The 24236-nt window shown below is 55.9% G+C and overlaps 1 protein-coding gene across 3 annotated transcripts in view; it reads right to left on the bottom strand.

The window, feature by feature from the left end:
* Positions 1–24236, bottom strand: part of moxd1l (monooxygenase, DBH-like 1, like) — a 295828-nt gene that overhangs the window by 193287 nt on the left and 78305 nt on the right. For all 3 annotated transcript variants that reach the window (XM_085976728.1, XM_085976729.1, XM_085976730.1), the window contains exon 4: positions 5248–5331. In XM_085976728.1, the coding sequence (XP_085832854.1) occupies positions 5248–5331 (84 nt within the window). The remainder of the gene's footprint in view (positions 1–5247; positions 5332–24236) is intronic.

Here is a 24236-nt window from a genome sequence, read left to right as displayed (position 1 = left end):
CCACCTTCTCCCCTATCCCTCACTCTCACCTCCCCACCTTCTCCCCATATCCCTCACTCCCACCTCCCCACCTTCTCCCCATATCCCTCACCCACTCATCCTCACCTTCTCCCCATATCCCTCACTCCCTCCTTACCTTCATCCCATATCCCTCAATCCCACCTCCCCACCTTCTCCCCATATCCCTCACTCCCACCTCCCCACCTTCTCCCCATATCCCTCACCCACTCATCCTCACCTTCTCCCCATATCCCTCACTCCCTCCTTACCTTCATCCCATATCCCTCAATCCCGCCTCCCCACCTTCTTCCGATATCCCTCATTCCCGCCTCCCCACCTTCTCCCCATATCCCTCACTCCCACCTCCCCACCTTCTCCCCATATCCCTCACTCCCACCTCCCAAACTTCTTCCCATATCCCTCACTCCCACCTCCCCACCTTATCCCCATATCCCTCACCCCCACCTCCCCACCTTCTTCCCATATCCCTCCCTCCTACCTCCCCACCTTCTCCCCATATCCCTCACTCCCACCTCCCCACCTTCTTCCCATATCCCTCCCTCCTACCTCCCCACCTTCTCCCCATATCCCTCAATCCCACTTTCCCACCTTCTCCCCATTTCCCACACTCCCACCTCCCCACCTTCTTCCCATAGCCCTCACTCCCACCTCCCCACCTTCTTCCCATATCCCTCAATCCCACCACCCCACCTTCTCCCCATATCCCTCCATCCCACCTACCCACCTTCTTCCTGTATCCCCGGTTCCGGAGTAAGGGATATCTGACGGCAGCTGGGGAGGAACTTGGAAAGGGAGAAGGTAAATCCAGTCGCCGTGGTTCATGTTGGGACAACTGACCTCGGTAGGAACAGGGAGGGGGTCCTGCTGAATGAGTATCTGGAGCTTGGCTGTAAATTACAAAGCAGGACATCGAGGGTAATAATTTCTGGATTCTTTCCTGAGCCACGTGCAAATTGGCATAGAAGCAGCCAGATCAGGACAATTAACAGGTGGCTGCGGGGCTGGTGTGGGAAACAGGGCTCCTTTTCATGGGGCACTGGCACCAGTTCTGGGACAGGAAGTAGCTGTACCGATGGGACGGGCTCCACCTGAACCGGGATGGGACCCGTGTCCTAGCGGAAAGGGTAAATAGGGAGGTGACAAAGGCTTTAAACTAGTCAGATGGGGGGAGGGATCTACAAGAAACGTAACCAGCCTAATTATAAACAAAACATAGAGTCATCGAGTTATACAGCACGGAAAGAGGCCCTTCGGCCCATCGTGTCCGCGCCGGCCATCAAGCCCTGTCTATTCTAATCCCATTTTCCAGCACTTGGTCCGTAGCCTTGTATGTTATGGCGTTTCAAGTGCTCATCTAAATGCTTCTTGAATGTTGTGAGGGTTCCTGCCTCTACCACCCTTTCAGGCAGTGAATTCCAGGTTCCAACCACCCTCTGGGTGAAAAAGCATTTCCTCAAATCCCCTCTAAACCTCCTGCCCCTTACCTTGAATCTATGCCCCCTGGTTATTGACCCCTCTACTAAGGGGAAAATTTCCTTTCTATCTACCCTATCTATGCCCCTCATAATTTAATACACCTCAATCAGGTCCCCCCTCAGTCTTCTCTGCTCTGAGGAAAACAACCCCAGCCTGTCCAGCCTCTCTTCATAGCTGAAGCGCTCCAGCCCAGGTAACATCCTGGTGAATCTCCTCTGCACCCTCTCCCCATATCCCTCAATCCCACGTCCCGATATTAATTGGACAGAAGAGGTAGGTAAAGGAGATAAGGGAATGGAGTTCCTTCAATGTGTACAAGACTCCTTTCTAACCCAATATGTAAAAATCCCAACAAGGGAGGATTCGCTATTGGATCTAGTAATGGGGAATGAACCAGAGCAGATAAGAGAAGTAAAAGTAGGGGAAGATCTAGGCAATAGTGAACATAATATAATACGCTTTAAGATGACAATTGAGAAGGACATAAATATAACGAAAACCAGGGTAATAGATTGTAGAAAAGCTGATTTTGAGGGGTTGAGAATAGAACATCAGGAAATAAAATGGGCAACAATATTGGCAAACAATGATGTAGAACTGCAATGGGAAATATTTAAAACGGTGTTCAACAGAGTGCAGGAACAATATATTCCGTTAAAAGGAAAGAACAAACTAAACACTAATGAGACTCAATGAATGAATAAAGCCATAAGGCAACAATTGAGGGTAAGGAAAGAGGCATACATCCTTCAACAGCACCTTCCAAACCCGCGACCTCTACCACTTAGAAGGACAAGGGCAGCAGACGCATGGGAACATCACCACCTACAAGTTCCCCTCCAAGCCACACACCATCCTGACTTGGACCTGTATCGCCGTTCCTTCACTGTCGCTGGGCCAAAATCCTGGAACTCCCTTCCGAACAGCATTGTGGGTGTACCTACACCATATGGACTGCAGCGGTTCAAGGCGGCGGCTCACCACCATCTTCTCAAGGGCAATTAGGGATGGGCACTAAATGCAGGCCTAGCCAGCCAGCGATGCCCACATCCCATCAATGAATAAAAAAAAAGTGCACAGAGAGCAGGGGAGTGCATGATAAGGGAGAATACGAAGAAATTCGGAGAGAAGTTAAAAAAAACAATTAGGAAGGCAAAGAGGATCTATGAAATTAAATTATCAAGGAACATAAAACAAAATAGTAAAATATTTTAAAAAGGAAGGTTTGGATGGGAATAGGGCCATTAAGGGATAGACAGGATAATACCATAGTTAATGATAGAGAGATGGCAGAAATATTAAATCATTATTTTGCTTCAGTACTTACCAGGGAGATAGAACAGGTGGGCATGACATTGGATGATGAGATTAGTAATGAGATAAGTGCATTTAAAATAAAAAGAGAGGATATATTAAATAAACTTATCAAACTGGTCCGGATGGATTGCATCCACGCATTTTAAGAGAATCTAGAGGCATTACTACACATATTTAATAATTCGTTGGAAAAAGGTGCAGTGCCAGAGGACTGGCAGAGAACTAACGAACGCATAATACCTATATTTAAGAAGGGGGATGGAACATGTCCAGGGAATTATAGACCAGTCAGCTTAACATCGGTGGTAGGAAAAACAATCAAATCCCTAATAAAGGAGAAAATAGAAGAACATCTAAAAACATAATAAGGAATAGTCAGCATGGATTTCAAAAGGGAAAGTCGTGCTTGACCAACCTCATTGAATTTTTTGAAGAGGTAACAGAGAGAGTAGATGATGGTAGATAGATTGGGAGAAGGGGAAGTGCAAAGAGACCTGGGTGTCCTTGTGCACCAGTCGCTGAAGGTAAGCATGCAGATGCAGCAGGCGGTTAAGAAGGCAAATGGTATGTTGGCCTTCGTAGCGAGAGGGTTCGAGTACAAGAACAAGGATGTCTTGCTGCAGTTGTACAGGGCCTTGGTGAGACCGCACCTTGAGCATTGTGTGCAGTTTTGGTCGCCTTACCGGAGGAAGGACGTTCTTGCCATGGAAGGAGTGCAGCGAAGATTCCCCAGGCTGATACCTGGGATGGCAGGAATGACGTATGAGGAGAGATTGTGTCGATTGGGCTTATACTCACTGGAGTTTAGAAGATTGAGAGGGGATCTCATCGAAACCTATAAAATTCTGTCAGGCCTGGACAGGCTAGATGCAGGAAGGATGTTTCCGATGGCTGGGGAGTCCAGAACCAGGGGTCATAGGCTAAGGATAAGGGGTAAGCCATTTAGGACTGAAATGAGGAGGAATTTCTTCACCCAGAGAGTGGTGAACCTGTGGAATTCTCTGCCACAGAGGGCGGTGGAGGCCAGTTCATTAAATATATTCAAGAAAGAGTTGGATATATTTCTTAAGGCTAAAGGGATCAAGGGATATGGGGAAAAGGCAGGGACAGGGTACTGAATTTGGATGATCAGCCATGATCTCATTGAATGGTGGAGCAGGCTCGAAGGGCCGAATGGCCTACTCCTGCTCCTATCTTCTATGTTTCTATGGTAATGCAGCAGACATAATTTATCTAGATTTTCAAAAGGCCTTCGATAAGGTACCCCATAATAGACTGATGAACAAGGTCAGAGAATGCGGAGTCAGGGGACATGTAGCAGAATGGATAGCTAGCTGGCTTCAGGACAGAAAGTAGAGAGTAGGGTTAAAGGGTAGCTATTCAGAGTGGCAGAAGGTGGGTAGTGGTGTTCCACAAGGATCAGTGCCGAGACCACTGTTGTTCACAATTTACATTAATGATTTAGACTTTGGAATCAAAAACGCAATTTCTAAATTTGCAGATGACACCACATTGGGCAGGATAGTCAATACTGAGGAGAACTGCAACAAATTACAGGAGGACATTAATAAACGTGCAGAATGGGCATATAATTGGCAAATGAAGTTCGACACAGTGTGAGGTATTACATTTTGTTAGGAAGAATGGGGAGGTCACATCACTTGGAGGGTGCGAGTCTAGGTGGGGTCGAGAAACAAAGGGATCTCGGAGAACAAATACACAAATCACTAAAAGTTGCGACACAGGTTAGCAAGGCCATTAAAAAAGCAAACCAAGCACTAGGGTTTATTTCTAGAGGGATAGAATTGAAAAGTAGGGAAGTTATGCTAAACCTGTATCGAACCTTGGTTAGACCACACTTAGAGTACTGCGTACAGTTCTGTTCGTCCTACAGTTCTGGTCGCCATATTATAAAAAGAGGCACTGGAGAGGGGGCAGAGAAGATTTACAAGGATGTTACCAGAAATGCGAGGGTATACATACCAGGAAAGGATGAACAGGCTGGGTCTCTTTTCTGTTGAAAAGAGAAGCTGAGGGGTGACCGAATAGAGGTCTTTAAAATTATGAAAGGTTTTGGTGGAGTGGATACAGAGAGAATGTTTCCACTTGTGGGGGAAGAGCATAACTAGAGGCCATCAATATAAGATCGTCACCAAGAAATCCAATAGGGAATTCAGAAGAAACTTCTTTACCCAGCGAGTGGTGAGAATGTGGAACTCGCCACCACAGGGAGTGGTTGAGGCGAACAGTATCGATGCATTTAAGGGGAGGCTGGACAAACATGTGAGGGAGAAGGGAATAGAGGGTTATGCTGATAGATTTAGACGAGGAAAGACGGGAGGAGGCTCGAGTGGAGCATAAATGGTCTGATTGGACTGAATGGTCTGTTTCTGTGCCGTACATCCTATGTAATCCGATGTAAAACGCACTTACCATATACACGTGATGTTTTTCTCCTAAATTTGGCAGCTTCTCCAGTTTACAACTGTAATATGTGGAGTATCCGGGTAAGGTGAACTGTAAGACAAGCAGAAAGAGTCCGAGTCAGATTGCCATGAGACTGAAGTGTGGCGGTTTCGAGCCACCCCCTCCACTCCAGGGACTCTAATCCCATAACCTCACACATACACTGCCGGGATGCCCAGTACTGAGGGAGCGCCACACTGTCAGAGGGGCAGTACGGAGGGAGTGCTGCACTGTCAGAGGGGCAGTACTGAGGGAGTGCTGCACTGTCAGAGGGGCAGTACGGAGGGAGCGCCACACTGTCAGAGGGGCAGTGCTGAGGGAGTGCTGCACTGTCAGAGGGGCAGTACTGAGGGAGTGCTGCACTGTCAGAGGGGCAGTGCTGAGGGAGTGCTGCACTGTCAGAGGGGCAGTACGGAGGGAGCGCCACACTGTCAGAGGGGCAGTACTGAGGGAGTGCTGCACTGTCGGAGTGGCAGTACGGAGGGAGCGCCACACTGTCAGAGGGGCAGTACTGAGGGAGTGCTGCACTGTCAGAGGGGCAGTACTGAGGGAGCGCTGCACTGTCAGAGGGGCAGAACTGAGGGAGCGCTGCACTGTCAGAGGGGCAGTACTGAGGGAGCGCTGCACTGTCAGAGGGGCAGAACACAGGGAGCGCCACACTGTCAGAGGGGCAGTACTGAGGGAGCGCTGCACTGTCAGAGGGGCAGAACTGAGGGAGCGCTGCACTGTCAGAGGGGCAGTACTGAGGGAGCGCCACACTGTCAGAGGGGCAGAACTGAGGGAGTGCTGCACTGTCGGAGGGGCAGTACTTCGGGAGCGCCCCATAGTCGGAGGGGCAGTACCGAGGGAGCACCGCACTGTCGGAGGGGCAGTACTGAGGGAGCGCTGCACTGTCGGAGGGGCAGTTTAAAGGAGCGCTGCTCTGTCGGTGGGGCAGAACTGATGGAGCACTGCACTGTCGGCGTGGCATTACTGAGGGAGCACTGCACTGTCGGAGGGTCAGTACTGAGGGAGCGCTGCACTGTCGGAGGGGCAGTACTGAGGGAGCGCTGCACTGTCAGAGGGGCAGAACTGAGGGAGCGCTGCACTGTCAGAGGGGCAGAACTGAGGGAGCGCCACACTGTCAGAGGGGCAGAACTGAGGGAGTGCTGCACTGTCGGAGGGGCAGTACTTCGGGAGCGCCCCGTAGTCGGAGGGGCAGTAATGAGGGAGCACTGCACTGTCGGAGGGGCAGTACTGAGGAAGCGCTGCACTGTCGGAGGGGCTGTACTGAGGGAGCGCCGCACTGTCAGAGGGGCAGAACTGAGGGAGCGCTGCACTGTCAGAGGGGCAGAACTGAGGGAGCGCTGCACTGTCGGAGGGGCAGTACTGCGGGAGCGCCCCACAGTCGGAAGGGCAGTACTGAGGGAGCGCTGCACTGTCGGAGGGGCAGTACTGAGAGAGCGCTGCACTGTCAGAGGGGCAGTACTGAGGGAGCGCTGCACTGTCGGAGGGGCAGTACTGAGGGAGCGCCGCACTGTCGGAGGGGCAGTACTGAGTGAGCACTGCACTGTCGGAGGGGCAGTACTGAGGGAGCGCAGCACTGTCAGAGGGGCAGTACTGGGGGAGCGCTGCACGGGCGGCGTTGCAGTACTGAGGGAGCGCCGCACTGTCGGATAAGCAGTACTGAGGGAGTGCTGCACTGTCGGACGGGCAGTTTAAAGGAGCGCTGCTCTGTCGGAGGGGCAGTACTGATGGAGCGATGCACTGTCGGAGGGGCCGTACTGCGGGAGCGCTGTACTGTCGGAGGGGCTGTACTGTGGGAGCACTGCACTGTTGGAGGGGCAGTACTGAGGGAGCACTGCACTGTTGGAGGGGCAGTACTGAGGGAGTGCTGCACTGTCGGAGGGGCAGTACTGAGGGAGCGCCGCATTGTCGGAGGGGCAGTACTGGGGGAGCGCTGCACGGTCGGCGGGGCAGTACTGAGGGAGCGCCGCACTGTCGGAGGGGCAGCACTGAGGAAGTGCTGCACTGTCGAGTGGGGCAGTTTAAAGGAGCGCTGCCCTGTCGGAGGGGCAGTACTGATGGAGCGCTGCACTTTCGGAGTGGCAGTACTGAGGGAGCGCTGCACTATCGGAGGGTCAGTACTGAGGGAGCGCTGCACTGTTGGAGGGGCAGTACTGAGGGAGCACTGCACTGTTGGAGGGGCTGTGCTGAGGGAGCGCTGCACTGTCGGAGGGGCAGTACTGAGGGAGCGCTGCACTGTCGGAGGGGCAGTACTGTGGGATCACGGCACTGTCGGAGAGGCAGTACTGAGGGAGCGCTGCACTGTTGGCGGGGCAGTACTGAGGGAGCGCTGCACTGTCGGAGGGGCAGTACTGAGCGAACGCTGTGATGTCGGATGTGCCGTGCTGAGGGAGCGCTGCACTGTCAGAGGGACAGTACTGAGGGAGCACTGCACTGTCAGAGGGGCTGTTCTGTGGTAGCACGGCATTGTCGGAGCGGCAGTACTGTGGGAGCACGGCACTGTCGGAGGGGCTGTACTGAGGGAGCACTGCAGTGTTGATGGGGCAGTACTGAGGGAGCGCTGCACTGTCGGATGGGCAGTCCTGAGGGAGCGCTGCACTGTCGGATGGGCAGTCCTGAGGGAGCGCTGCATTGTCAGAGGGGCAGTACTGAGGGAGCGCTGCACTGTCGGAGGGGCAGTACTGAGGGAGCGCTGCACTGTCGGAGGGGCCGTACTGAGGGAGCGCTGCACTGTTGGAGGGGCAGTACTGAGGGAGCGCTGTTCTGTCGGAGGGGCAGTACTGAGATGGCGCTGCACTGTCGGAGGGGCTGTACTGCGGGAGCACTGCACTGTCGGAGTTGCAGTACTGAGGGAGCGCTGCACTGTTGGAGGGGCAGTACTGTGGGAGCGCTGCACTGTCGGTGGGACAGTACTGTGGGAGCACGGCTCTGTCGGAGGGGCAGTACTGAGGGAGTGCTTCACTGTCGGAGGGGCAGTACTGAGGGAGTGCTGCACTGTTGGAGGGGCAGTACTGAGGGAGCGCAGCACTGTCGGAGGGGCAGTACTGAGGGAGTGCTGCACTGTAGGAGAGGCAGTACTGAGGGAGCGTTGCACTGTCGGAGGGGCAGTACTGAGGGAGCGCTGCACTGTCGGAGGGGCCGTACTGAGGGAGCGCTGCACTGTCGGAGGGGCCGTACTGAGGGAGCGCTGCACTGTCGGTGGGACAGTACTGTGGGAGCACGGCACTGTCGGCGGGTCAGTACTGTGTGATCACGGCAGTGTCGGAGGGGCAGTACTGTGGGAGCACGGCACTGTCGGAGGGGCAGTACTGAGGGAGCGCTGCACTGTCGGCGGGGCAGCTTAAAGGAGCACTGCTCTGTCGGAGGGGCAGTACTGAGGGAGCGCTGCACTGTCGGAGGGGCAGTACTGAGGGAGCGCATCACTGTCGGAGGGGCAGTACTGACGGAGCGCTGCACTGTCGGAGGGGCAGTACTGAGAGAGCGCTGTACTGTCGGATGGGCTGTACTGTGGGAGCACTGCTCTGTTGGAGGGGCAGTAATGTGGGAGCACTGCACTGTCGGCGGGGCAGTACTGAGGGAGCGCTGCACTGTCAGAGGGGCAGTACTGAGGGAGCACTGCACTGTTGGAGGGGCAGTACTGAGGGAGCACTGCACTGTTGGAGGGGCAGTACTGAGGGAGCACTGCACTGTTGGAGGGGCAGTACTGAGGGAGTGCTGCACTGTTGGAGGGGCAGTACTGAGGGAGCGCTGCTCTGTCAGAGGGGCAGAACTGAGGGAGTGCTGCACTGTCGGAGGGGCAGTACTGAGGGAGCACCGCACTGTCGGAGGGGCAGTACTGAGGTAGCGCCACACTGTCGGAGGGGCAGTACTGGGGGAGCGCTGCACGGTCAGCGGGGCAGTACTGAGGGAGCGCCACACTGTCGGAGGGGCAGTACTGAGTGAGCTCTGCACTGTCGGAGGGGCAGCTTAAAGGAGCGCTGCTCTGTCGGAGGGGCAGTACTGAAGGAGCGCTCCACTGTCGGCGTAGCAGTAGTGAGGGAGTGCTGCACTGTTGGAGGGTCAGTACTGAGAGAGCGCTGCACTGTCGGAGGGGCAGTACTGAGTGAGTGCTGCGATGTCGGAGGTGCCGTACTGAGGGAGCGCTGCACTGTCGGAGAGACAGTACTGTGGGAGCACAGCTCTGTCGGAGGGGCTGTACGGTGGGAGCAACGCACTGTCGGAGGGGCTGTACTGAGGAAGCGCCGCACTGTTGAAGGGGCAGTACTGATGGAGCGCTGCACTGTCGGAGTGGCAGTACTGAGGGAACGCTGCACTGTCAGATGGGCAGTCCTGAGGGAGCGCTGCACTGTCGGGGGTGCCGTACTGACGGAGCGCTGCATTGTCAGAGGGGCAGTACTGAGGGAGCGCTGCACTGTCGGAGGGGCAGTTTAAAGCAGCGCTGCTCTGTCGGAGGGGCAGTACTGAGGGAGCGCTGCACTGTCGGAGGGGCAGTTTAAAGCAACGCTGCTCTGTCGGAGGGGCAGTACTGAGGGAGCGCTGCACTGTCGGAGGGGCCGTACTGAGGGAGCGCTGTACTGTCGGAGGGGCAGTACTGTGGGAGCACGGCACTGTCGGAGGGGCAGTACTGAGGGAGCGCTGCACTGTCGGAGGGGCCATACTGAGGGAGCGCTGTACTGTCGGAGGGGCTGTACTGTGGGAGCACTGCACTGTCGGAGGGGCAGTACTGAGGGAGTGCTGCACTGTCGGAGGGGCCGTACTGAGGGAGCGCTGTACTGTCGGAGGGGCTGTACTGTGGGAGCACTGCACTGTTGGAGGGGCAGTACTGAGGGAGCGCTGCACTGTCGGAGGGGCAGTACTGAGGGAGTGCTGCACTGTCGGAGGGGCAGTACAGTGGGAGCGCTGCACTGTCGGAGGGGCAGTACTGATGGAGCGCTGCACTGTCTGAGTGGCATTACTGAGGGAGCGCTGCTCTGTCGGAGAGGCAGTTCTGAGGGAGCGCTGCACTGTCGGAGGGGCCGTACTGAGGGAGCGCTGTAGTGTCGGAGGGGCTGTACTGTGGGAGCACTGCACTGTCGGAGGGACAGTACTGTGGGAGCACGGCACTGTCGGAGAGACAGTACTGTGGGAGCACGGCACTGTCGGAGGGGCAGTACTGTGGGAGCGCTGCACTGTCGGAGGGGCAGTACTGAGGGAGAGCTGCACTGTCGGAGGGGCAGTACTGAGGGAGAGCTGCACTGTCGGATGGAGAGTACTGAGGGAGCGCTGCACTTTTGGACGGGCAGTACTGAGGGAGCGCTGCACTGTCGGAGGGGCAGTACTGAGGGAGCGCTGCACTGTCGGAGGGGCAGTACTGAGGGAGCGCTGCACTGTCGGAGCGGCAGTACTGAGGGGGCGCTGCACTGTCGGAGGGGCTGTACTGAGGGAGCGCTGCACTGTCGGAGGGGCAGTACTGAGGGGGCGCTGCACTGTCGGAGCGGCAGTACTGAGGGGGCGCTGCACTGTCGGAGGGGCAGTACTGAGGGAGCGCTGCACTGTTGTAGCTGTCGCCGTTCGGCTGCGACATTAAACTGAGTCCCCATCTGCTCTCTGAGGTAGACGTATAAGTTCTCACGGCTACTATTGAAGGAAGTGTAGCGGAGTTCACCTTTAGAGAAAGGAGGCAGAAAGTTAAAGAGAGAGAGCGAGAAATAAAGTGTGAAAAAGTGCGAGCGAATGAGAGATACAGAACCAGGAAGAGAATCAAAGGCAGGGAGAACATAAGAACATAAGAACATAAGAAATAGGAGCAGGAGTAGGCCAATCGGCCCCTCGAGCCTGCTCCACCATTCAATAAGATCATGGCTGATCTAATCCTAACCTCAAATCTTCTCTCACTCTCCATCCACCCGAACCCATGTGATCTCCCGGGAGAGGCGAAAAACCAGATAAAGACCCAATGGCCAATTTGGGAGAAAAAAATCTGGGAAATTCCTCTCCGACCCATCTAGGCGATCGAAATTCTTCCAGGAGATCACTCTGTCCCTATATTTTCTACAGTACTTACCTTCTGTAAAGGCGATCTCCACCCCAGCCAGGAGCAGGAATAAAACCATCTCCTGAAATCTAACACAGAATTAGAACACAGTAGGAGCAGAACAAGGCTACACGGCCCCTGGGCCCACTCCACTACCCACAGGGCCATGACCATTCCGAACCTGGACTCGTCCAATTTCCTGCCTGCTCCCCGTAACCCTTAATTCCCTTTACTTCTAGGAAACTATCTACTTCTGTTTTAAATTTATTTAATGATGCAGCTTCCACAGCTTTCTGGGGCAGCAAATTCCACAAACCTACCACCCTCTGAGTGAAGAAGTTTCTCCTCATCTCAGTTTTGAAAGAGCAGCCCCTTATTCTAAGACTATGCCCCCTACTTCTAGTTTCACCCATCATTGGGAACATCCTCACCGCATCCACCCGATCCACCCCCTTCACAATCTTATATGTTTCAATAAGATCGCCTCTCATTCTTCTGAACTCCAATGAGTAGAATCCCAATCTACTCAACCTCTCCTCATATGTCCATCCCCTCATCCCCGGGATTAACCGAGTGAACCTTCTTTGTACTGACTCGAGAGCAAGTATGTCTTTTCTTAAGTATGGACACCAAAACTGTACGCAGTATTCCAGGTGCGGCCTCACCAATACCTTGTACAACTGAAGCAATACCTCCCTATTTTTATATTCTATCCCCCTAGCAATGAAAGCCAACATTCCATTGGCCTTCTTAATCACTTGCTGCACCTGCATACTAACTTTTTGAGTTTCGTGCACCAGGACCCCCAGATCCCTTTGTACTTCAGTACTTTCCAGTTTCTTGCCATTAAGATAATAACTTGCTCTATGATTTTTCCTGCCAAAGTGCATAACCTCACACTTTCCAGTATTGTATTCCATCTGCCAAATCTCTGCCCACTTACTTAGCCTGTCTATGTCCCTTTGCAGGTTTTTTATGTCCTCCTCACTCACTGCTTTCCGTCCCATCTTTGTATCATCTGCAAACTTTGATATGTTACACTCGGTCCCCTCCTCCAAATCGTTAATATAGATTGTAAAGAGTTGGGGACCCAGCACTGACCCCTGTGGAACACCACTAGTTACTGATTGCCAGTCTGAGAACGAACCATTTATCCCAACTCTCTGCCTTCTGTTAGATAGCCAATCCTCCACCCACGCCAGAATATTACCCCCAATCCCGTGATTTTTTATCTTGAGCAATAATCTTTTGTGTGGCACCTTGTCAAATGCCTTTTGGAAGTCTAAATACACTACGTCCACTGGTTCCCCTTTATCCACCCTGTATGTTACTTCCTCAAAAAACTCAAGCAAATTTGTCAAACATGACTTCCCCTTCATGAAACCATGCTGAGTTTGTCCTATTAAATTATGTTTATCCAAATGTCCTGTTACTGTCTCCTTAATAATGGACTCTAACATTTTACCAACCACAGATGTTAGGCTAACAGGTCTATAGTTTCCAGCCTTCTGCCTACTACCCTTTTTAAATAAGGGTGTTACATTAGCAGTTTTCCAATCTGCCAGGACCTTTGCTGAGTCCAGTGAGTTTTGGAAAATTATTACCAATGCATCCACAATCCCTACCGCCACTTCCCTCAAGACCCTAGGATGCAAGCCATCAGGTCCAGGGGATTTATCCGCCTTGAGTCCCATTATTTTACCAAGTACCACTTCCTTAGTGATTTTAATTTTATTTAGTTCCTCCCCCCCTAGAGCCCCCTGTTTGTCCAGTGTTGGGATATTCTTAGTGTCCTCTACTGTAAAGACTGATACAAAATAATTGTTCAGTGTTTTTGCCATCTCCATGTTTCCCACCATTAATTTCCCGGTCTCATCCTCTAAGGGACCAACATTTACTTTAGCCACCCTTTTTCTTTTTCTATAACTATAGAAACTTTTACTGTCTGTTTTTATATTTTTTGCTAATTTACTTTCATAATCTATCTTCCCTTTCTTAATCAATCTTTTTGTTATTTTTTGCTGTCTTTTAAAGACTTCCCAATCTTCCATCCTCCCACTAGATTTGGCTACCTTATATGCCCTTGTTTTTAGTCGGATACTATCCTTAATTTCTTTACTTAGCCACGGATGGCTGTCTTTTCTTTTACACCCTTTTTTCCTCAGTGGAATATATTTTTTTTGGAAGTTGTAAAATAACTCCTTAAATGTACACCACTGGTCATGTGCCGTCTTACCCTTTAATCTATTTTCCCAGTCCACTCTAATTAATTCCGCTCTCATACCTTCATAGTCTCCTTTATTCAAGCTCAGCACGCTTGTTTGAGATCCAACCTTCTCACCCTCTAATTGAATATGGAACTCAACCATGTTATGGTCACTCATTCCAAGGGGATCCTTTACTAGGACATTTTTAATTAATCCTGTCTCATTACACAGGACCAAATCTAAGGTTGCTTGCCCCCTGGTCGGTTCAGTTACATACTGCTCAAGAAACCCATCCCTAATACACTCAATGAACTCTTCCTCAAGGCTGCTCTGCCCAATTTGATTTGTCCAGTTAATATGATAATTAAAATCCCCCATAATTATAGCTGTTCCCTTATTACAAGCCTCAACTATTTCCTGATTAACACTCCGTCCAACAGAGTTGCAAATGTTCGGAGGCCTATAGACTACACCCACTAGTGTTTTTTTCCCCTTATTATTCCTTACCTCCACCCAAACTGTTTCACTATCCTGCTCCTATCAGGAGAGAGGTTGAAAGAGAGCGAAGGAAAACAGGCAAATAGAGAGAGAGAGAAATGGGAAGAAAAAGAGATCGAGGTAGAGACAGGATGTGAAAGACATTGCATGAAATGTAGAGAGGTAAACTGACATAGAGTCTAACAGAACGGCACAGAGGGAGAGACTGATAGGGACCAGAAAGTGATGGAGACAGAGAAAAGGGAAAAGTGGGACAGAGAGAGATGGACAGAAAGAGAGACAGCCAGAGATTGAGAGAGTGAACGAGAGAGAGAGAGAGAGACAGACAGAGAGAGAGAGTGAACGAGAGAGAGACAGACAGAGAGAGAGAGAGCGAGATGGAGAGAGAGGGAGAGAGACAGACAGAGAGAGAGAGAGAGCGAGATGGAGAGAGAGGGAGAGAGAGACAGACAGGGAGAGAGAGAGAGAGAGAGAGAGAGACAGAGAGAGAGAGAGAGCGAGAGAGAGACAGACAGAGAGAGAGAGAGCGAGATGGAGAGAGAGGGAGAGAGACAGACAGAGAGAGAGAGAGAGCGAGATGGAGAGAGAGGGAGAGAGAGACAGACAGGGAGAGAGAGAGAGAGAGAGAGAGAGAGAGAGAGACAGAGAGAGAGAGAGAGCGAGATGGAGAGAGCGGGAGAGAGAGATAGAGAGAGAGAGAGAGACAGACAGAGAGAGAAAGAGAGACAGAGAGAGAGAGAGACAGAGAGAGACAGAGACAAAGAGAGAGACAGAGAGAGAGAGAGACAGAGAGAGTGTTAGATGGAGAGAGAGATAGAGACAGAGGGAGAGACGGAGAAAGAGAAAGAGAGACAAAGACACAAAGAGAGAGTGAGAGAGAGAGAGATGGAGGGAGAGAGTGCGAGAGAGCGAGAGACAGAGACACCGCGGGAGACAAATAGATGGAGAAATAATAGACAGAGAGAGATGGATGGAGAGAGAAAGATGCAGAAAGAGAGAAACAGAGGCAGAGAGAGAGAGATCAGAATCACAGAATCACAGAAACCCCACAGTGCAGATAGAGGCCATTTCGGCCCATCGAGCCTGCACCGACACATATCCCACCCGATCCCCGTAACCCCTACACCAACACATATCCCACCCTATCCCCGTAACCCCACGTATTTAATCCCCCTAACACTAAGGGTCAATTTATCATAGCCAATCAACCTAACCCGCACATCTTTGGAGTGTGGGAGGAAACCGGAGCACCCGGAGAAAACCCACGCAAACACAGGGAGAATGTGCAAACTCCACACAGTCGCCCGAGGTCGGATTCGAACCCGGGTCTCTGGCGCTGTGAGGCAACAGTGCTAACCAGAGAGATGGAGGGTGAGATGGAGAGAGAGGTGGAGAGAGTGAGATGGGGAGGTGGGCACTGTGAGGAGACCGGAGGGTGAGATGGAGAGAGAGGTGGAGAGAGTGAGATGGGGAGGTGGGCACTGTGAGGAGACCGGAGGGTGAGATGGAGAGAGAGGTGGAGAGAGTGAGATGGGGAGGTGGGCACTGTGAGGAGAGCGGAGGGTGAGATGGAGAGAGAGGTGGAGAGAGTGAGATGGGGAGGCGGGCACTGTGCGGGCAGCGGAGGGTGAGATGGAGAGAGAGGTGGAGAGAGTGAGATGGGGAGGTGGGCACTGTGTGGACAGCGGAGGGTGAGATGGAGAGAGAGGTGGAGAGAGTGAGATGGGGAGGCGGGCACTGTGAGGAGAGCAGAGGGTGAGATGGAGAGAGAGGTGGAGAGAGTGAGATGGGGAGGCGGCACTGTGAGGGGAGCAGAGGGTGAGATGGAGAGAGAGAGGTGGAGAGAGTGAGATGGGGAGGTGGGCACTGTGAGGACAGCGGAGGGTGAGATGGAGAGAGAGAGGAGGAGAGAGTGAGATGGGGAGGGGGGCGCTGTGAGGACAGCGGAGGGTGAGATGGAGAGAGAGGTGGAGAGAGTGAGATGGGGAGGCGGGCACTGTGAAGAGAGCAGAGGGTGAGATGGAGAGAGAGGTGGAGAGAGTGAGATGGGGAGGGGGCACTGTGGGGAGAGCGGAGGGTGAGATGGAGAGAGAGGTGGAGAGAGTGAGATGGGGAGGTGGGCACTGTGAGGACAGCGGAGGGTGAGATGGAGAGAGAGAGGTGGAGAGAGTGAGATGGGGAGGGGGGCGCTGTGAGGACAGCGGAGGGTGAGATGGAGAGAGAGAGGAGGAGAGAGTGAGATGGGGAGGCGGGCACTGTGAGGACAGCGGAGGGTGAGATGGAGAGAGAGAGGTGGAGAGTGTGAGATGGGGAGGCGGGCACTGTGAGGGGAGCGGAGGGTGAGATGGAGAGAGAGGTGGAGAGAGTGAGATGGGGAGGCGGGCACTGTGAGGGGAGCGGAGGGTGAGATGGAGAGAGATGAGGAGAGAGTGAGATGGGGAGGCGGGCACTGTGAGGACAGCGGAGGGTGAGATGGAGAGAGAGAGGTGGAGAGAGTGAGATGGGAAGGGGGCACTGTGAGGGGAGCGGAGGGTGAGATGGAGAGAGAGAGGTGGAGAGAGTGAGATGGGAAGGGGGCACTGTGAGGACAGCGGAGGGTGAGATGGAGAGAGAGAGGTGGAGAGAGTGAGATGGGGAGGCGGGCACTGTGAGGAGATCGGAGGGTGAGATGGAGAGAGAGGTGGAGAGAGTGAGATGGGGAGGCGGGCCCTGTGAGGGGAGCGGAGGGTGAGATGGAGAGAGAGGTGGAGAGAGTGAGATGGGGAGGCGGGGCACTGTGTGGACAGCGGAGGGTGAGATGGAGAGAGAGAGGTGGAGAGAGTGAGATGGGGAGGTGGGCACTGTGTGGACAGCGGAGGGTGAGATGGAGAGAGAGGTGGAGAGAGTGAGATGGGGAGGCGGGCACTGTGAGGGGAGCGGAGGGTGAGATGGAGAGAGAGGTGGAGAGAGTGAGATGGGGAGGTGGGCACTGTGAGGGCAGCGGAGGGTGAGATGGAGAGAGAGGTGGAGAGAGTGAGATGGGGAGGTGGGCACTGTGAGGACAGCGGAGGGTGAGATGGGGAGAGAGAGGTGGAGAGAGTGAGATGGGGAGGCGGGCACTGTGAGGGGAGCGGAGGGTGAGATGGGGAGAGAGAGGTGGAGAGAGTGAGATGGGGAGGCGGGCACTGTGAGGAGAGCAGAGGGTGAGATGGAGAGAGAGGTGGAGAGAGTGAGATGGGGAGGTGGGCACTGTGTGGACAGCGGAGGGTGAGATGGAGAGAGAGGTGGAGAGAGTGAGATGCGGAGGCGGGCACTGTGAGCAGAGCGGAGGGTGAGATGGAGAGAGAGGTGGAGAGAGTGAGATGGGGAGGCGGGCACTGTGAGGACAGCGGAGGGTGAGATGGAGAGAGAGAGGTGGAGAGAGTGAGATGGGGAGGCGGGCACTGTGAGGGGAGCGGAGGGTGAGATGGAGAGAGAGAGGTGGAGAGAGTGAGATGGGAAGGCGGGCACTGTGAGGAGAGCAGAGGGTGAAATGGAGAGAGAGGTGGAGAGAGTGAGATGGGGAGGCGGGCACTGTGAGGGGAGCGGAGGGTGAAATGGAGAGAGAGGTGGAGAGAGTGAGATGGGGAGGCGGGCACTGTGAGGACAGCGGAGGGTGAGATGGAGAGAGAGGTGGAGAGAGTGAGATGGGGAGGGGGCACTGTGAGGGGAGCGGAGGGTGAGATGGAGAGAGAGGTGGAGAGTGTGAGATGGGGAGGGGGCACTGTGAGGAGATCGGAGGGTGAGATGGAGAGAGAGAGGTGGAGAGGGTGAGATGGGGAGGCGGGCACTGTGAGGGGAGCGGAGGGTGAGATGGAGAGAGAGAGGTGGAGAGAGTGAGATGGGGAGGCGGGCACTGTGAGGGGAGCGGAGGGTGAGATGGGGAGAGAGAGGTGGAGAGAGTGAGATGGGGAGGCGGGCACTGTGCGGAGAGAGGAGGGTGAGATGGAGAGAGAGGTGGAGAGAGTGAGATGGGGAGGCGGGCACTGTGAGGACAGCGGAGGGTGAGATGGAGAGAGAGGTGGAGAGAATGAAATGGGGAGGCGGGCACTGTGAGGACAGCGGAGGGTGAGATGGAGAGAGAGAGGTGGAGAGAGTGAGATGGGGAGGCGGGCACTGTGAGGGGAGCGGAGGGTGAGATGGAGAGAGAGGTGGAGAGAGTGAGATGGGGAGGCGGTCACTGTGAGGATAGCGGAGGGTGAGATGGAGAGAGAGGTGGAGAGAGTGAGATGGGGAGGGGGCACTGTGAGGAGATCGGAGGGTGAGATGGAGAGAGAGGTGGAGAGAGTGAGATGGGGAGGCGGGCACTGTGAGGAGATCGGAGGGTGAGATGGAGAGAGAGGTGGAGAGGGTGAGATGGGGAGGGGGCACTGTGAGGGGAGCGGAGGGTGAGATGGAGAGAGAGGTGGAGAGTGTGAGATGGGGAGGGGGCACTGTGAGGAGATCGGAGGGTGAGATGGAGAGAGAGAGGTGGAGAGGGTGAGATGGGGAGGCGGGCACTGTGAGGGGAGCGGAGGGTGAGATGGAGAGAGAGAGGTGGAGAGAGTGAGATGGGGAGGCGGGCACTGTGAGGGGAGCGGAGGGTGAGATGGGGAGAGAGAGGTGGAGAGAGTGAGATGGGGAGGCGGGCACTGTGAGGACAGCGGAGGGTGAGATGGAGAGAGAGGTGGAGAGAATGAAATGGGGAGGCGGGCACTGTGAGGACAGCGGAGGGTGAGATGGAGAGAGAGAGGTGGAGAGAGTGAGATGGGGAGGCGGGCACTGTGAGGGGAGCGGAGGGTGAGATGGAGAGAGAGGTGGAGAGAGTGAGATGGGGAGGCGGTCACTGTGAGGATAGCGGAGGGTGAGATGGAGAGAGAGGTGGAGAGAGTGAGATGGGGAGGCGGGCACTGTGAGGAGATCGGAGGGTGAGATGGAGAGAGACGTGGAGAGGGTGAGATGGGGAGGCGGGCACTGTGAGGAGATCGGAGGGTGAGATGGAGAGAGAGAGGGGGAGAGAGTGAGATGGGGAGGCGGGCACTGTGAGGAGATCGGAGGGTGAGATGGAGAGAGAGGTGGAGAGTGTGAGATGGGGAGGCGGGCACTGTGAGCAGAGCAGAGGGTGAGATGGAGAGAGAGAGGTGGAGAGAGTGAGATGGGGAGGCGGGCACTGTGAGGTGATCGGAGGGTGAGATGGAGAGAGAGGTGGAGAGAGTGAGATGGGGAGGCGGGCACTGTGAGGGGAGCGGAGGGTGAGATGGAGAGAGAGGTGGAGAGAGTGAGATGGGGAGGCGGGCACTGTGAGGGGAGCGGAGGGTGAGATGGAGAGAGAGAGGGGGAGAGAGTGAGATGGGGAGGCGGGCACTGTGAGGGGAGCGGAGGGTGAGATGGAGAGAGAGGTGGAGAGTGTGAGATGGGGAGGCGGGCACTGCGAGGACAGCGGAGGGTGAGATGGAGAGAGAGGTGGAGAGAGTGAGATGGGGAGGCGGGCACTGTGAGGACAGCGGAGGGTGAGATGGAGAGAGAGGTGGAGAGAGTGAGATGGGGAGGAGGGCACTGTGCAGAGAGCGGAGGGTGAGATGGAGAGAGAGAGGTGGAGAGGGTGAGATGGGGAGGCGGGCACTGTGAGGAGAGCGTTGGGTGAGATGGAGAGAGAGGTGGAGAGAGTGAGATGGGGAGGTGGGCACTGTGAGGACAGCGGAGGGTGAGATGGAGAGAGAGAGGTGGAGAGAGTGAGATGGGGAGGGGGGCACTGTGAGGACAGCGGAGGGTGAGATGGAGAGAGAGGTGGAGAGAGTGAGATGGGGAGGCGGGCACTGTGAGGACAGCGGAGTGTGAGATGGAGAGAGAGGTGGAGAGAGTGAGATGGGGAGGCGGGCACTGTGAGGACAGCGGAGGGTGAAATGGAGAGAGAGAGGTGGAGAGAGTGAGATGGGGAGGCGGGCACTGTGAGGACAGCGGAGGGTGAGATGGAGAGAGAGGTGGAGAGAGTGAGATGGGGAGGCGGGCACTGTGAGAGGAGCGGAGGGTGAGATGGAGAGAGAGAGGGGGAGAGAGTGAGATGGGGAGGCGGGCACTGTGAGGGCAGCGGAGAGTGAGATGGAGAGAGAGGTGGAGAGAGTGAGATGGGGAGGCGGGCACTGTGAGGGGAGCGGAGGGTGAGATGGAGAGAGAGAGGGGGAGAGAGTGAGATGGGGAGGCGGGCACTGTGAGGAGATCGGAGGGTGAGATGGAGAGAGAGGTGGAGAGAGTGAGATGGGGAGGCGGGCACTGTGAGGACAGCGGAGGGTGAGATGGAGAGAGAGGTGGAGAGAGTGAGATGAGGAGGCGGGCACTGTGAGGGCAGCGGAGGGTGAGATGGAGAGAGAGGTGGAGAGAGTGAGATGGGGAGGTGGGCACTGTGAGGAGAGCAGAGGGTGAGATGGAGAGAGAGAGGTGGAGAGAGTGAGATGGGGAGGCGGGCACTGTGAGGGGAGCGGAGGGCGAGATGGAGAGAGAGGTGGAGAGAGTGAGATGGGGAGGCGGGCACTGTGAGGACAGCGGAGGGTGAGATGGAGAGAGAGGTGGAGAGAGTGAGATGGGGAGGCGGGCACTGTGAGGGGAGCGGAGGGCGAGATGGAGAGAGAGGTGGAGAGAGTGAGATGGGGAGGCGGGCACTCTGAGGACAGCGGAGGGTGAGATGGAGAGAGAGGTGGAGAGAGTGAGATGGGGAGGCGGGCACTGTGAGGACAGCGGAGGGTGAGCTGGAGAGAGAGAGGTGGAGAGAGTGAGATGGGGAGGCAGGCACTGTGCAGCGAGCGGAGGGTGAGATGGAGAGAGAGAGGTGGAGAGGGTGAGATGGGGAGGCGGGCACTGTGAGGAGAGAGGAGGGTGAGATGGAGAGAGAGGTGGAGAGAGTGAGATGGGGAGGCGGGCACTGTGAGGGGAGCGGAGGGTGAGATGGAGAGAGAGAGGTAGAGAGAGTGAGATGGGGAGGTGGGCACTGTGAGGACAGCGGAGGGTGAGAGGGAGAGAGAGGTGGAGAGAGTGAGATGGGGAGGCGGGCACTGTGAGGACAGCGGAGGGTGAGATGGAGAGAGAGGTGGAGAGAGTGAGATGGGGAGGCGGGCACTGTGAGGACAGCGGAGGGTGAGATGGAGAGAGAGAGGTGGAGAGGGTGAGATGGGGAGGCGGGCACTGTGAGGACAGCGGAGGGTGAGATGGAGAGAGAGGTGGAGAGGGTGAGATGGGGAGGGGGGCACTGTGAGGAGAGAGGAGGGTGAGATGGAGAGAGAGGTGGAGAGAGTGAGATGGGGAGGCGGGCACTGTGAGGGGAGCGGAGGGTGAGATGGAGAGAGAGGTGGAGAGAGTGAGATGGGGAGGCGGGCACTGTGAGGACAGCGGAGGGTGAGATGGAGAGAGAGAGGTGGAGAGAGTGAGATGGGGAGGGGGCACTGTGCGGAGAGCGGAGGGTGAGATGGAGAGAGAGAGGGGGAGAGAGTGAGATGGGGAGGCGGGCACTGTGAGGGGAGCGGAGGGTGAGATGGAGAGAGAGGTGGAGAGAGTGAGATGGGGAGGCGGGCACTGTGAGGAGAGCGGATGGTGAGATGGAGAGAGAGGTGGAGAGAGTGAGATGGGGAGGGGGCACTGTGCGGACAGCGGAGGGTGAGATGGAGAGAGAGGTGGAGAGAGTGAGATGGGGAGGCGGGCACTGTGAAGGGAGCGGAGGGTGAGATGGAGAGGGAGGTGGAGAGAGTGAGATGGGGAGGCGGGCACTGTGAGGAGAGCGGAGGGTGAGATGGAGAGAGAGGTGGAGAGAGTGAGATGGGGAGGCGGGCACTGTGAAGGGAGCGGAGGGTGAGATGGAGAGGGAGGTGGAGAGAGTGAGATGGGGAGGCGGGCACTGTGAGGACAGCAGAGGGTGAGATGGAGAGAGAGAGGTGGAGAGGGTGAGATGGGGAGGCGGGCACTGTGAGGGGAGCGGAGGGTGAGATGGAGAGAGAGGTGGAGAGAGTGAGATGGGGAGGCGGGCACTGTGAGGGTAGCGGAGGGTGAGATGGGGAGTGAGAGGTGGAGAGAGTGAGATGGGGAGGTGGGCACTGTGAGGAGATCGGATGGTGAGATGGAGAGAGAGGTGGAGAGAGTGAGATGGGGAGGCGGGCACTGTGAGGAGAGCGGATGGTGAGATGGAGAGAGACAGTTGGAGAGAGTGAGATGGGGAGGCGGGCACTGTGAGGGGAGCGGAGGGTGAGATGGAGAGGGAGAGGTGGAGAGAGTGAGATGGGGAGGCGGGCACTGTGAGGGGAGCGGAGGGTGAGATGGAGAGAGAGGTGGAGAGAGTGAGATGGGGAGGAGGGCACTGTGAGGAGAGCGGAGGGTGAGATGGAGAGAGAGTTGGAGAGAGTGAGATGGGGAGGCGGGCACTGTGAGGGGAGCGGAGGGTGAGATGGAGAGAGAGGTGGAGAGAGTGAGATGGGGAGGCGGGCACTGTGAGGACAGCGGATGGTGAGATGGAAAGAGAGGTGGAGAGAGTGAGATGGGGAGGCGGGCACTGTGAGGGGAGCGGAGGGTGAGATGGAGAGAGAGGTGGAGAGAGTGAGATGGGGAGGCGGGCACTGTCAGGACAGCGGAGGGTGAGATAGAGAGAGAGAGGTGGAGAGAGTGAGATGGGGAGGCGGGCACTGTGAGGAGAGCGGATAGTGAGATGGAGAGAGAGAGGTGGAGAGGGTGAGATGGGAAGGCGGGCACTGTGAGGAGACCGTAGGGTGAGGTGGAGAGAGAGAGGTGGAGAGAGTGAGATGGGGAGGTGGGCACTGTGAGGACAGCGGAGGGTGAGATGGAGAGAGAGAGGTGGAGAGAGTGAGATGGGGAGGGGGGCACTGTGAGAACAGCGGAGGGTGAGATGGAGAGAGAGGTGGAGAGAGTGAGATGGGGAGGGTGCACTGTGAGGACAGCGGAGGGTGAGATGGAGAGAGAGAGGTGGAGAGAATGAGATGGGGAGGCGGGCACTGTGAGGAGAGCAGAGGGTGAGATGGAGAGAGAGGTGGAGAGAGTGAGATGGGGAGGCGGGCACTGTGAAGAGAGCGGAGGGTGAGATGGAGAGAGAGGTGGAGAGAGTGAGATGGGGAGGGGGCACTGTGAGGAGAGCAGATGGTGAGATGGAGAGAGAGGTGGAGAGAGTGAGATGGGGAGCCGGGCACTGTGAGGAGGGCAGAGGCTGAGATGGAGAGATAGAGGTGGAGAGAGTGAGATGGGGAAGCGGGCACTGTGAGGGGAGCGGAGGGTGAGATGGAGAGAGAGGTGGAGAGAGTGAGATGGGGAGGTGGGCACTGTGAGGACAGCGGAGGGTGAGATGGAGAGAGAGGTGGAGAGAGTGAGATGGGGAGGCGGGCACTGTGAGGACAGCGGAGGGTGAGATGGAGAGAGAGAGGTGGAGAGAGTGAGATGGGGAGGCGGGCACTGTGAGGGCAGCGGAGGGTGAGATAGGGAGAGAGGTGGAGAGAGTGAGATGGGGAGGCGGGCACTGTACGGAGAGCGGAGGGTGAGGTGGAGAGAGAGGTGGAGAGAGTGAGATGGGGAGGCGGGCACTGTGAGGACAGCGGAGGGTGAGATGGAGAGAGAGGTGGAGAGAGTGAGATGGGGAGCCGGGCACTGTGAGGACAGCGGAGGGTGAGATGGAGAGAGAGGGGGAGAGAGTGAGATGGGGAGGCGGGCACTGTGAGGACAGCGGAGGGTGAGATGGGGAGAGAGGTGGAGAGAGTGAGATGGGGAGGCGGGCACTGTACGGAGAGCGGAGGGTGAGGTGGAGAGAGAGGTGGAGAGAGTGAGATGGGGAGGCGGGCACTGTGAGGACAGCGGAGGGTGAGATGGAGAGAGAGGTGGAGAGAGTGAGATGGGGAGCCGGGCACTGTGAGGACAGCGGAGGGTGAGATGGAGAGAGAGGTGGAGAGAGTCAGATGGGGAGGCGGGCACTGTGAGGGCAGCGGAGGGTGAGATGGAGAGAGAGGTGGAGAGAGCGAGATGGGGAGGCGGGCACTGTAAGGGGAGCGGAGGGTGAGATGGGGAGAGAGGTGGAGAGAGTGAGATGGGGAGGCGGGCACTGTGAGGACAGCGGAGGGTGAGATGGAGAGAGAGGTGGAGAGAGTGAGATGGGGAGGCGGGCACTGTGAGGACAGCGGAGGGTGAGATGGAGAGAGAGGTGGAGAGAATAAGATGGGGAGGCGGGCACTGTGGGGAGAGCGGAGGGTGAGATGGAG

This window comes from Somniosus microcephalus, unplaced genomic scaffold (assembly GCF_052327205.1).
Source record: "Somniosus microcephalus isolate GS21.2 unplaced genomic scaffold, FLI_Smic_1.0 unresolved_chr3, whole genome shotgun sequence".
Classification (NCBI taxonomy): Eukaryota; Metazoa; Chordata; class Chondrichthyes; order Squaliformes; family Somniosidae; genus Somniosus; species Somniosus microcephalus.
The sequence above is the reverse complement of the archived record's forward strand: the minus strand, read 5'-3'. Positions and strand labels throughout refer to the sequence as shown.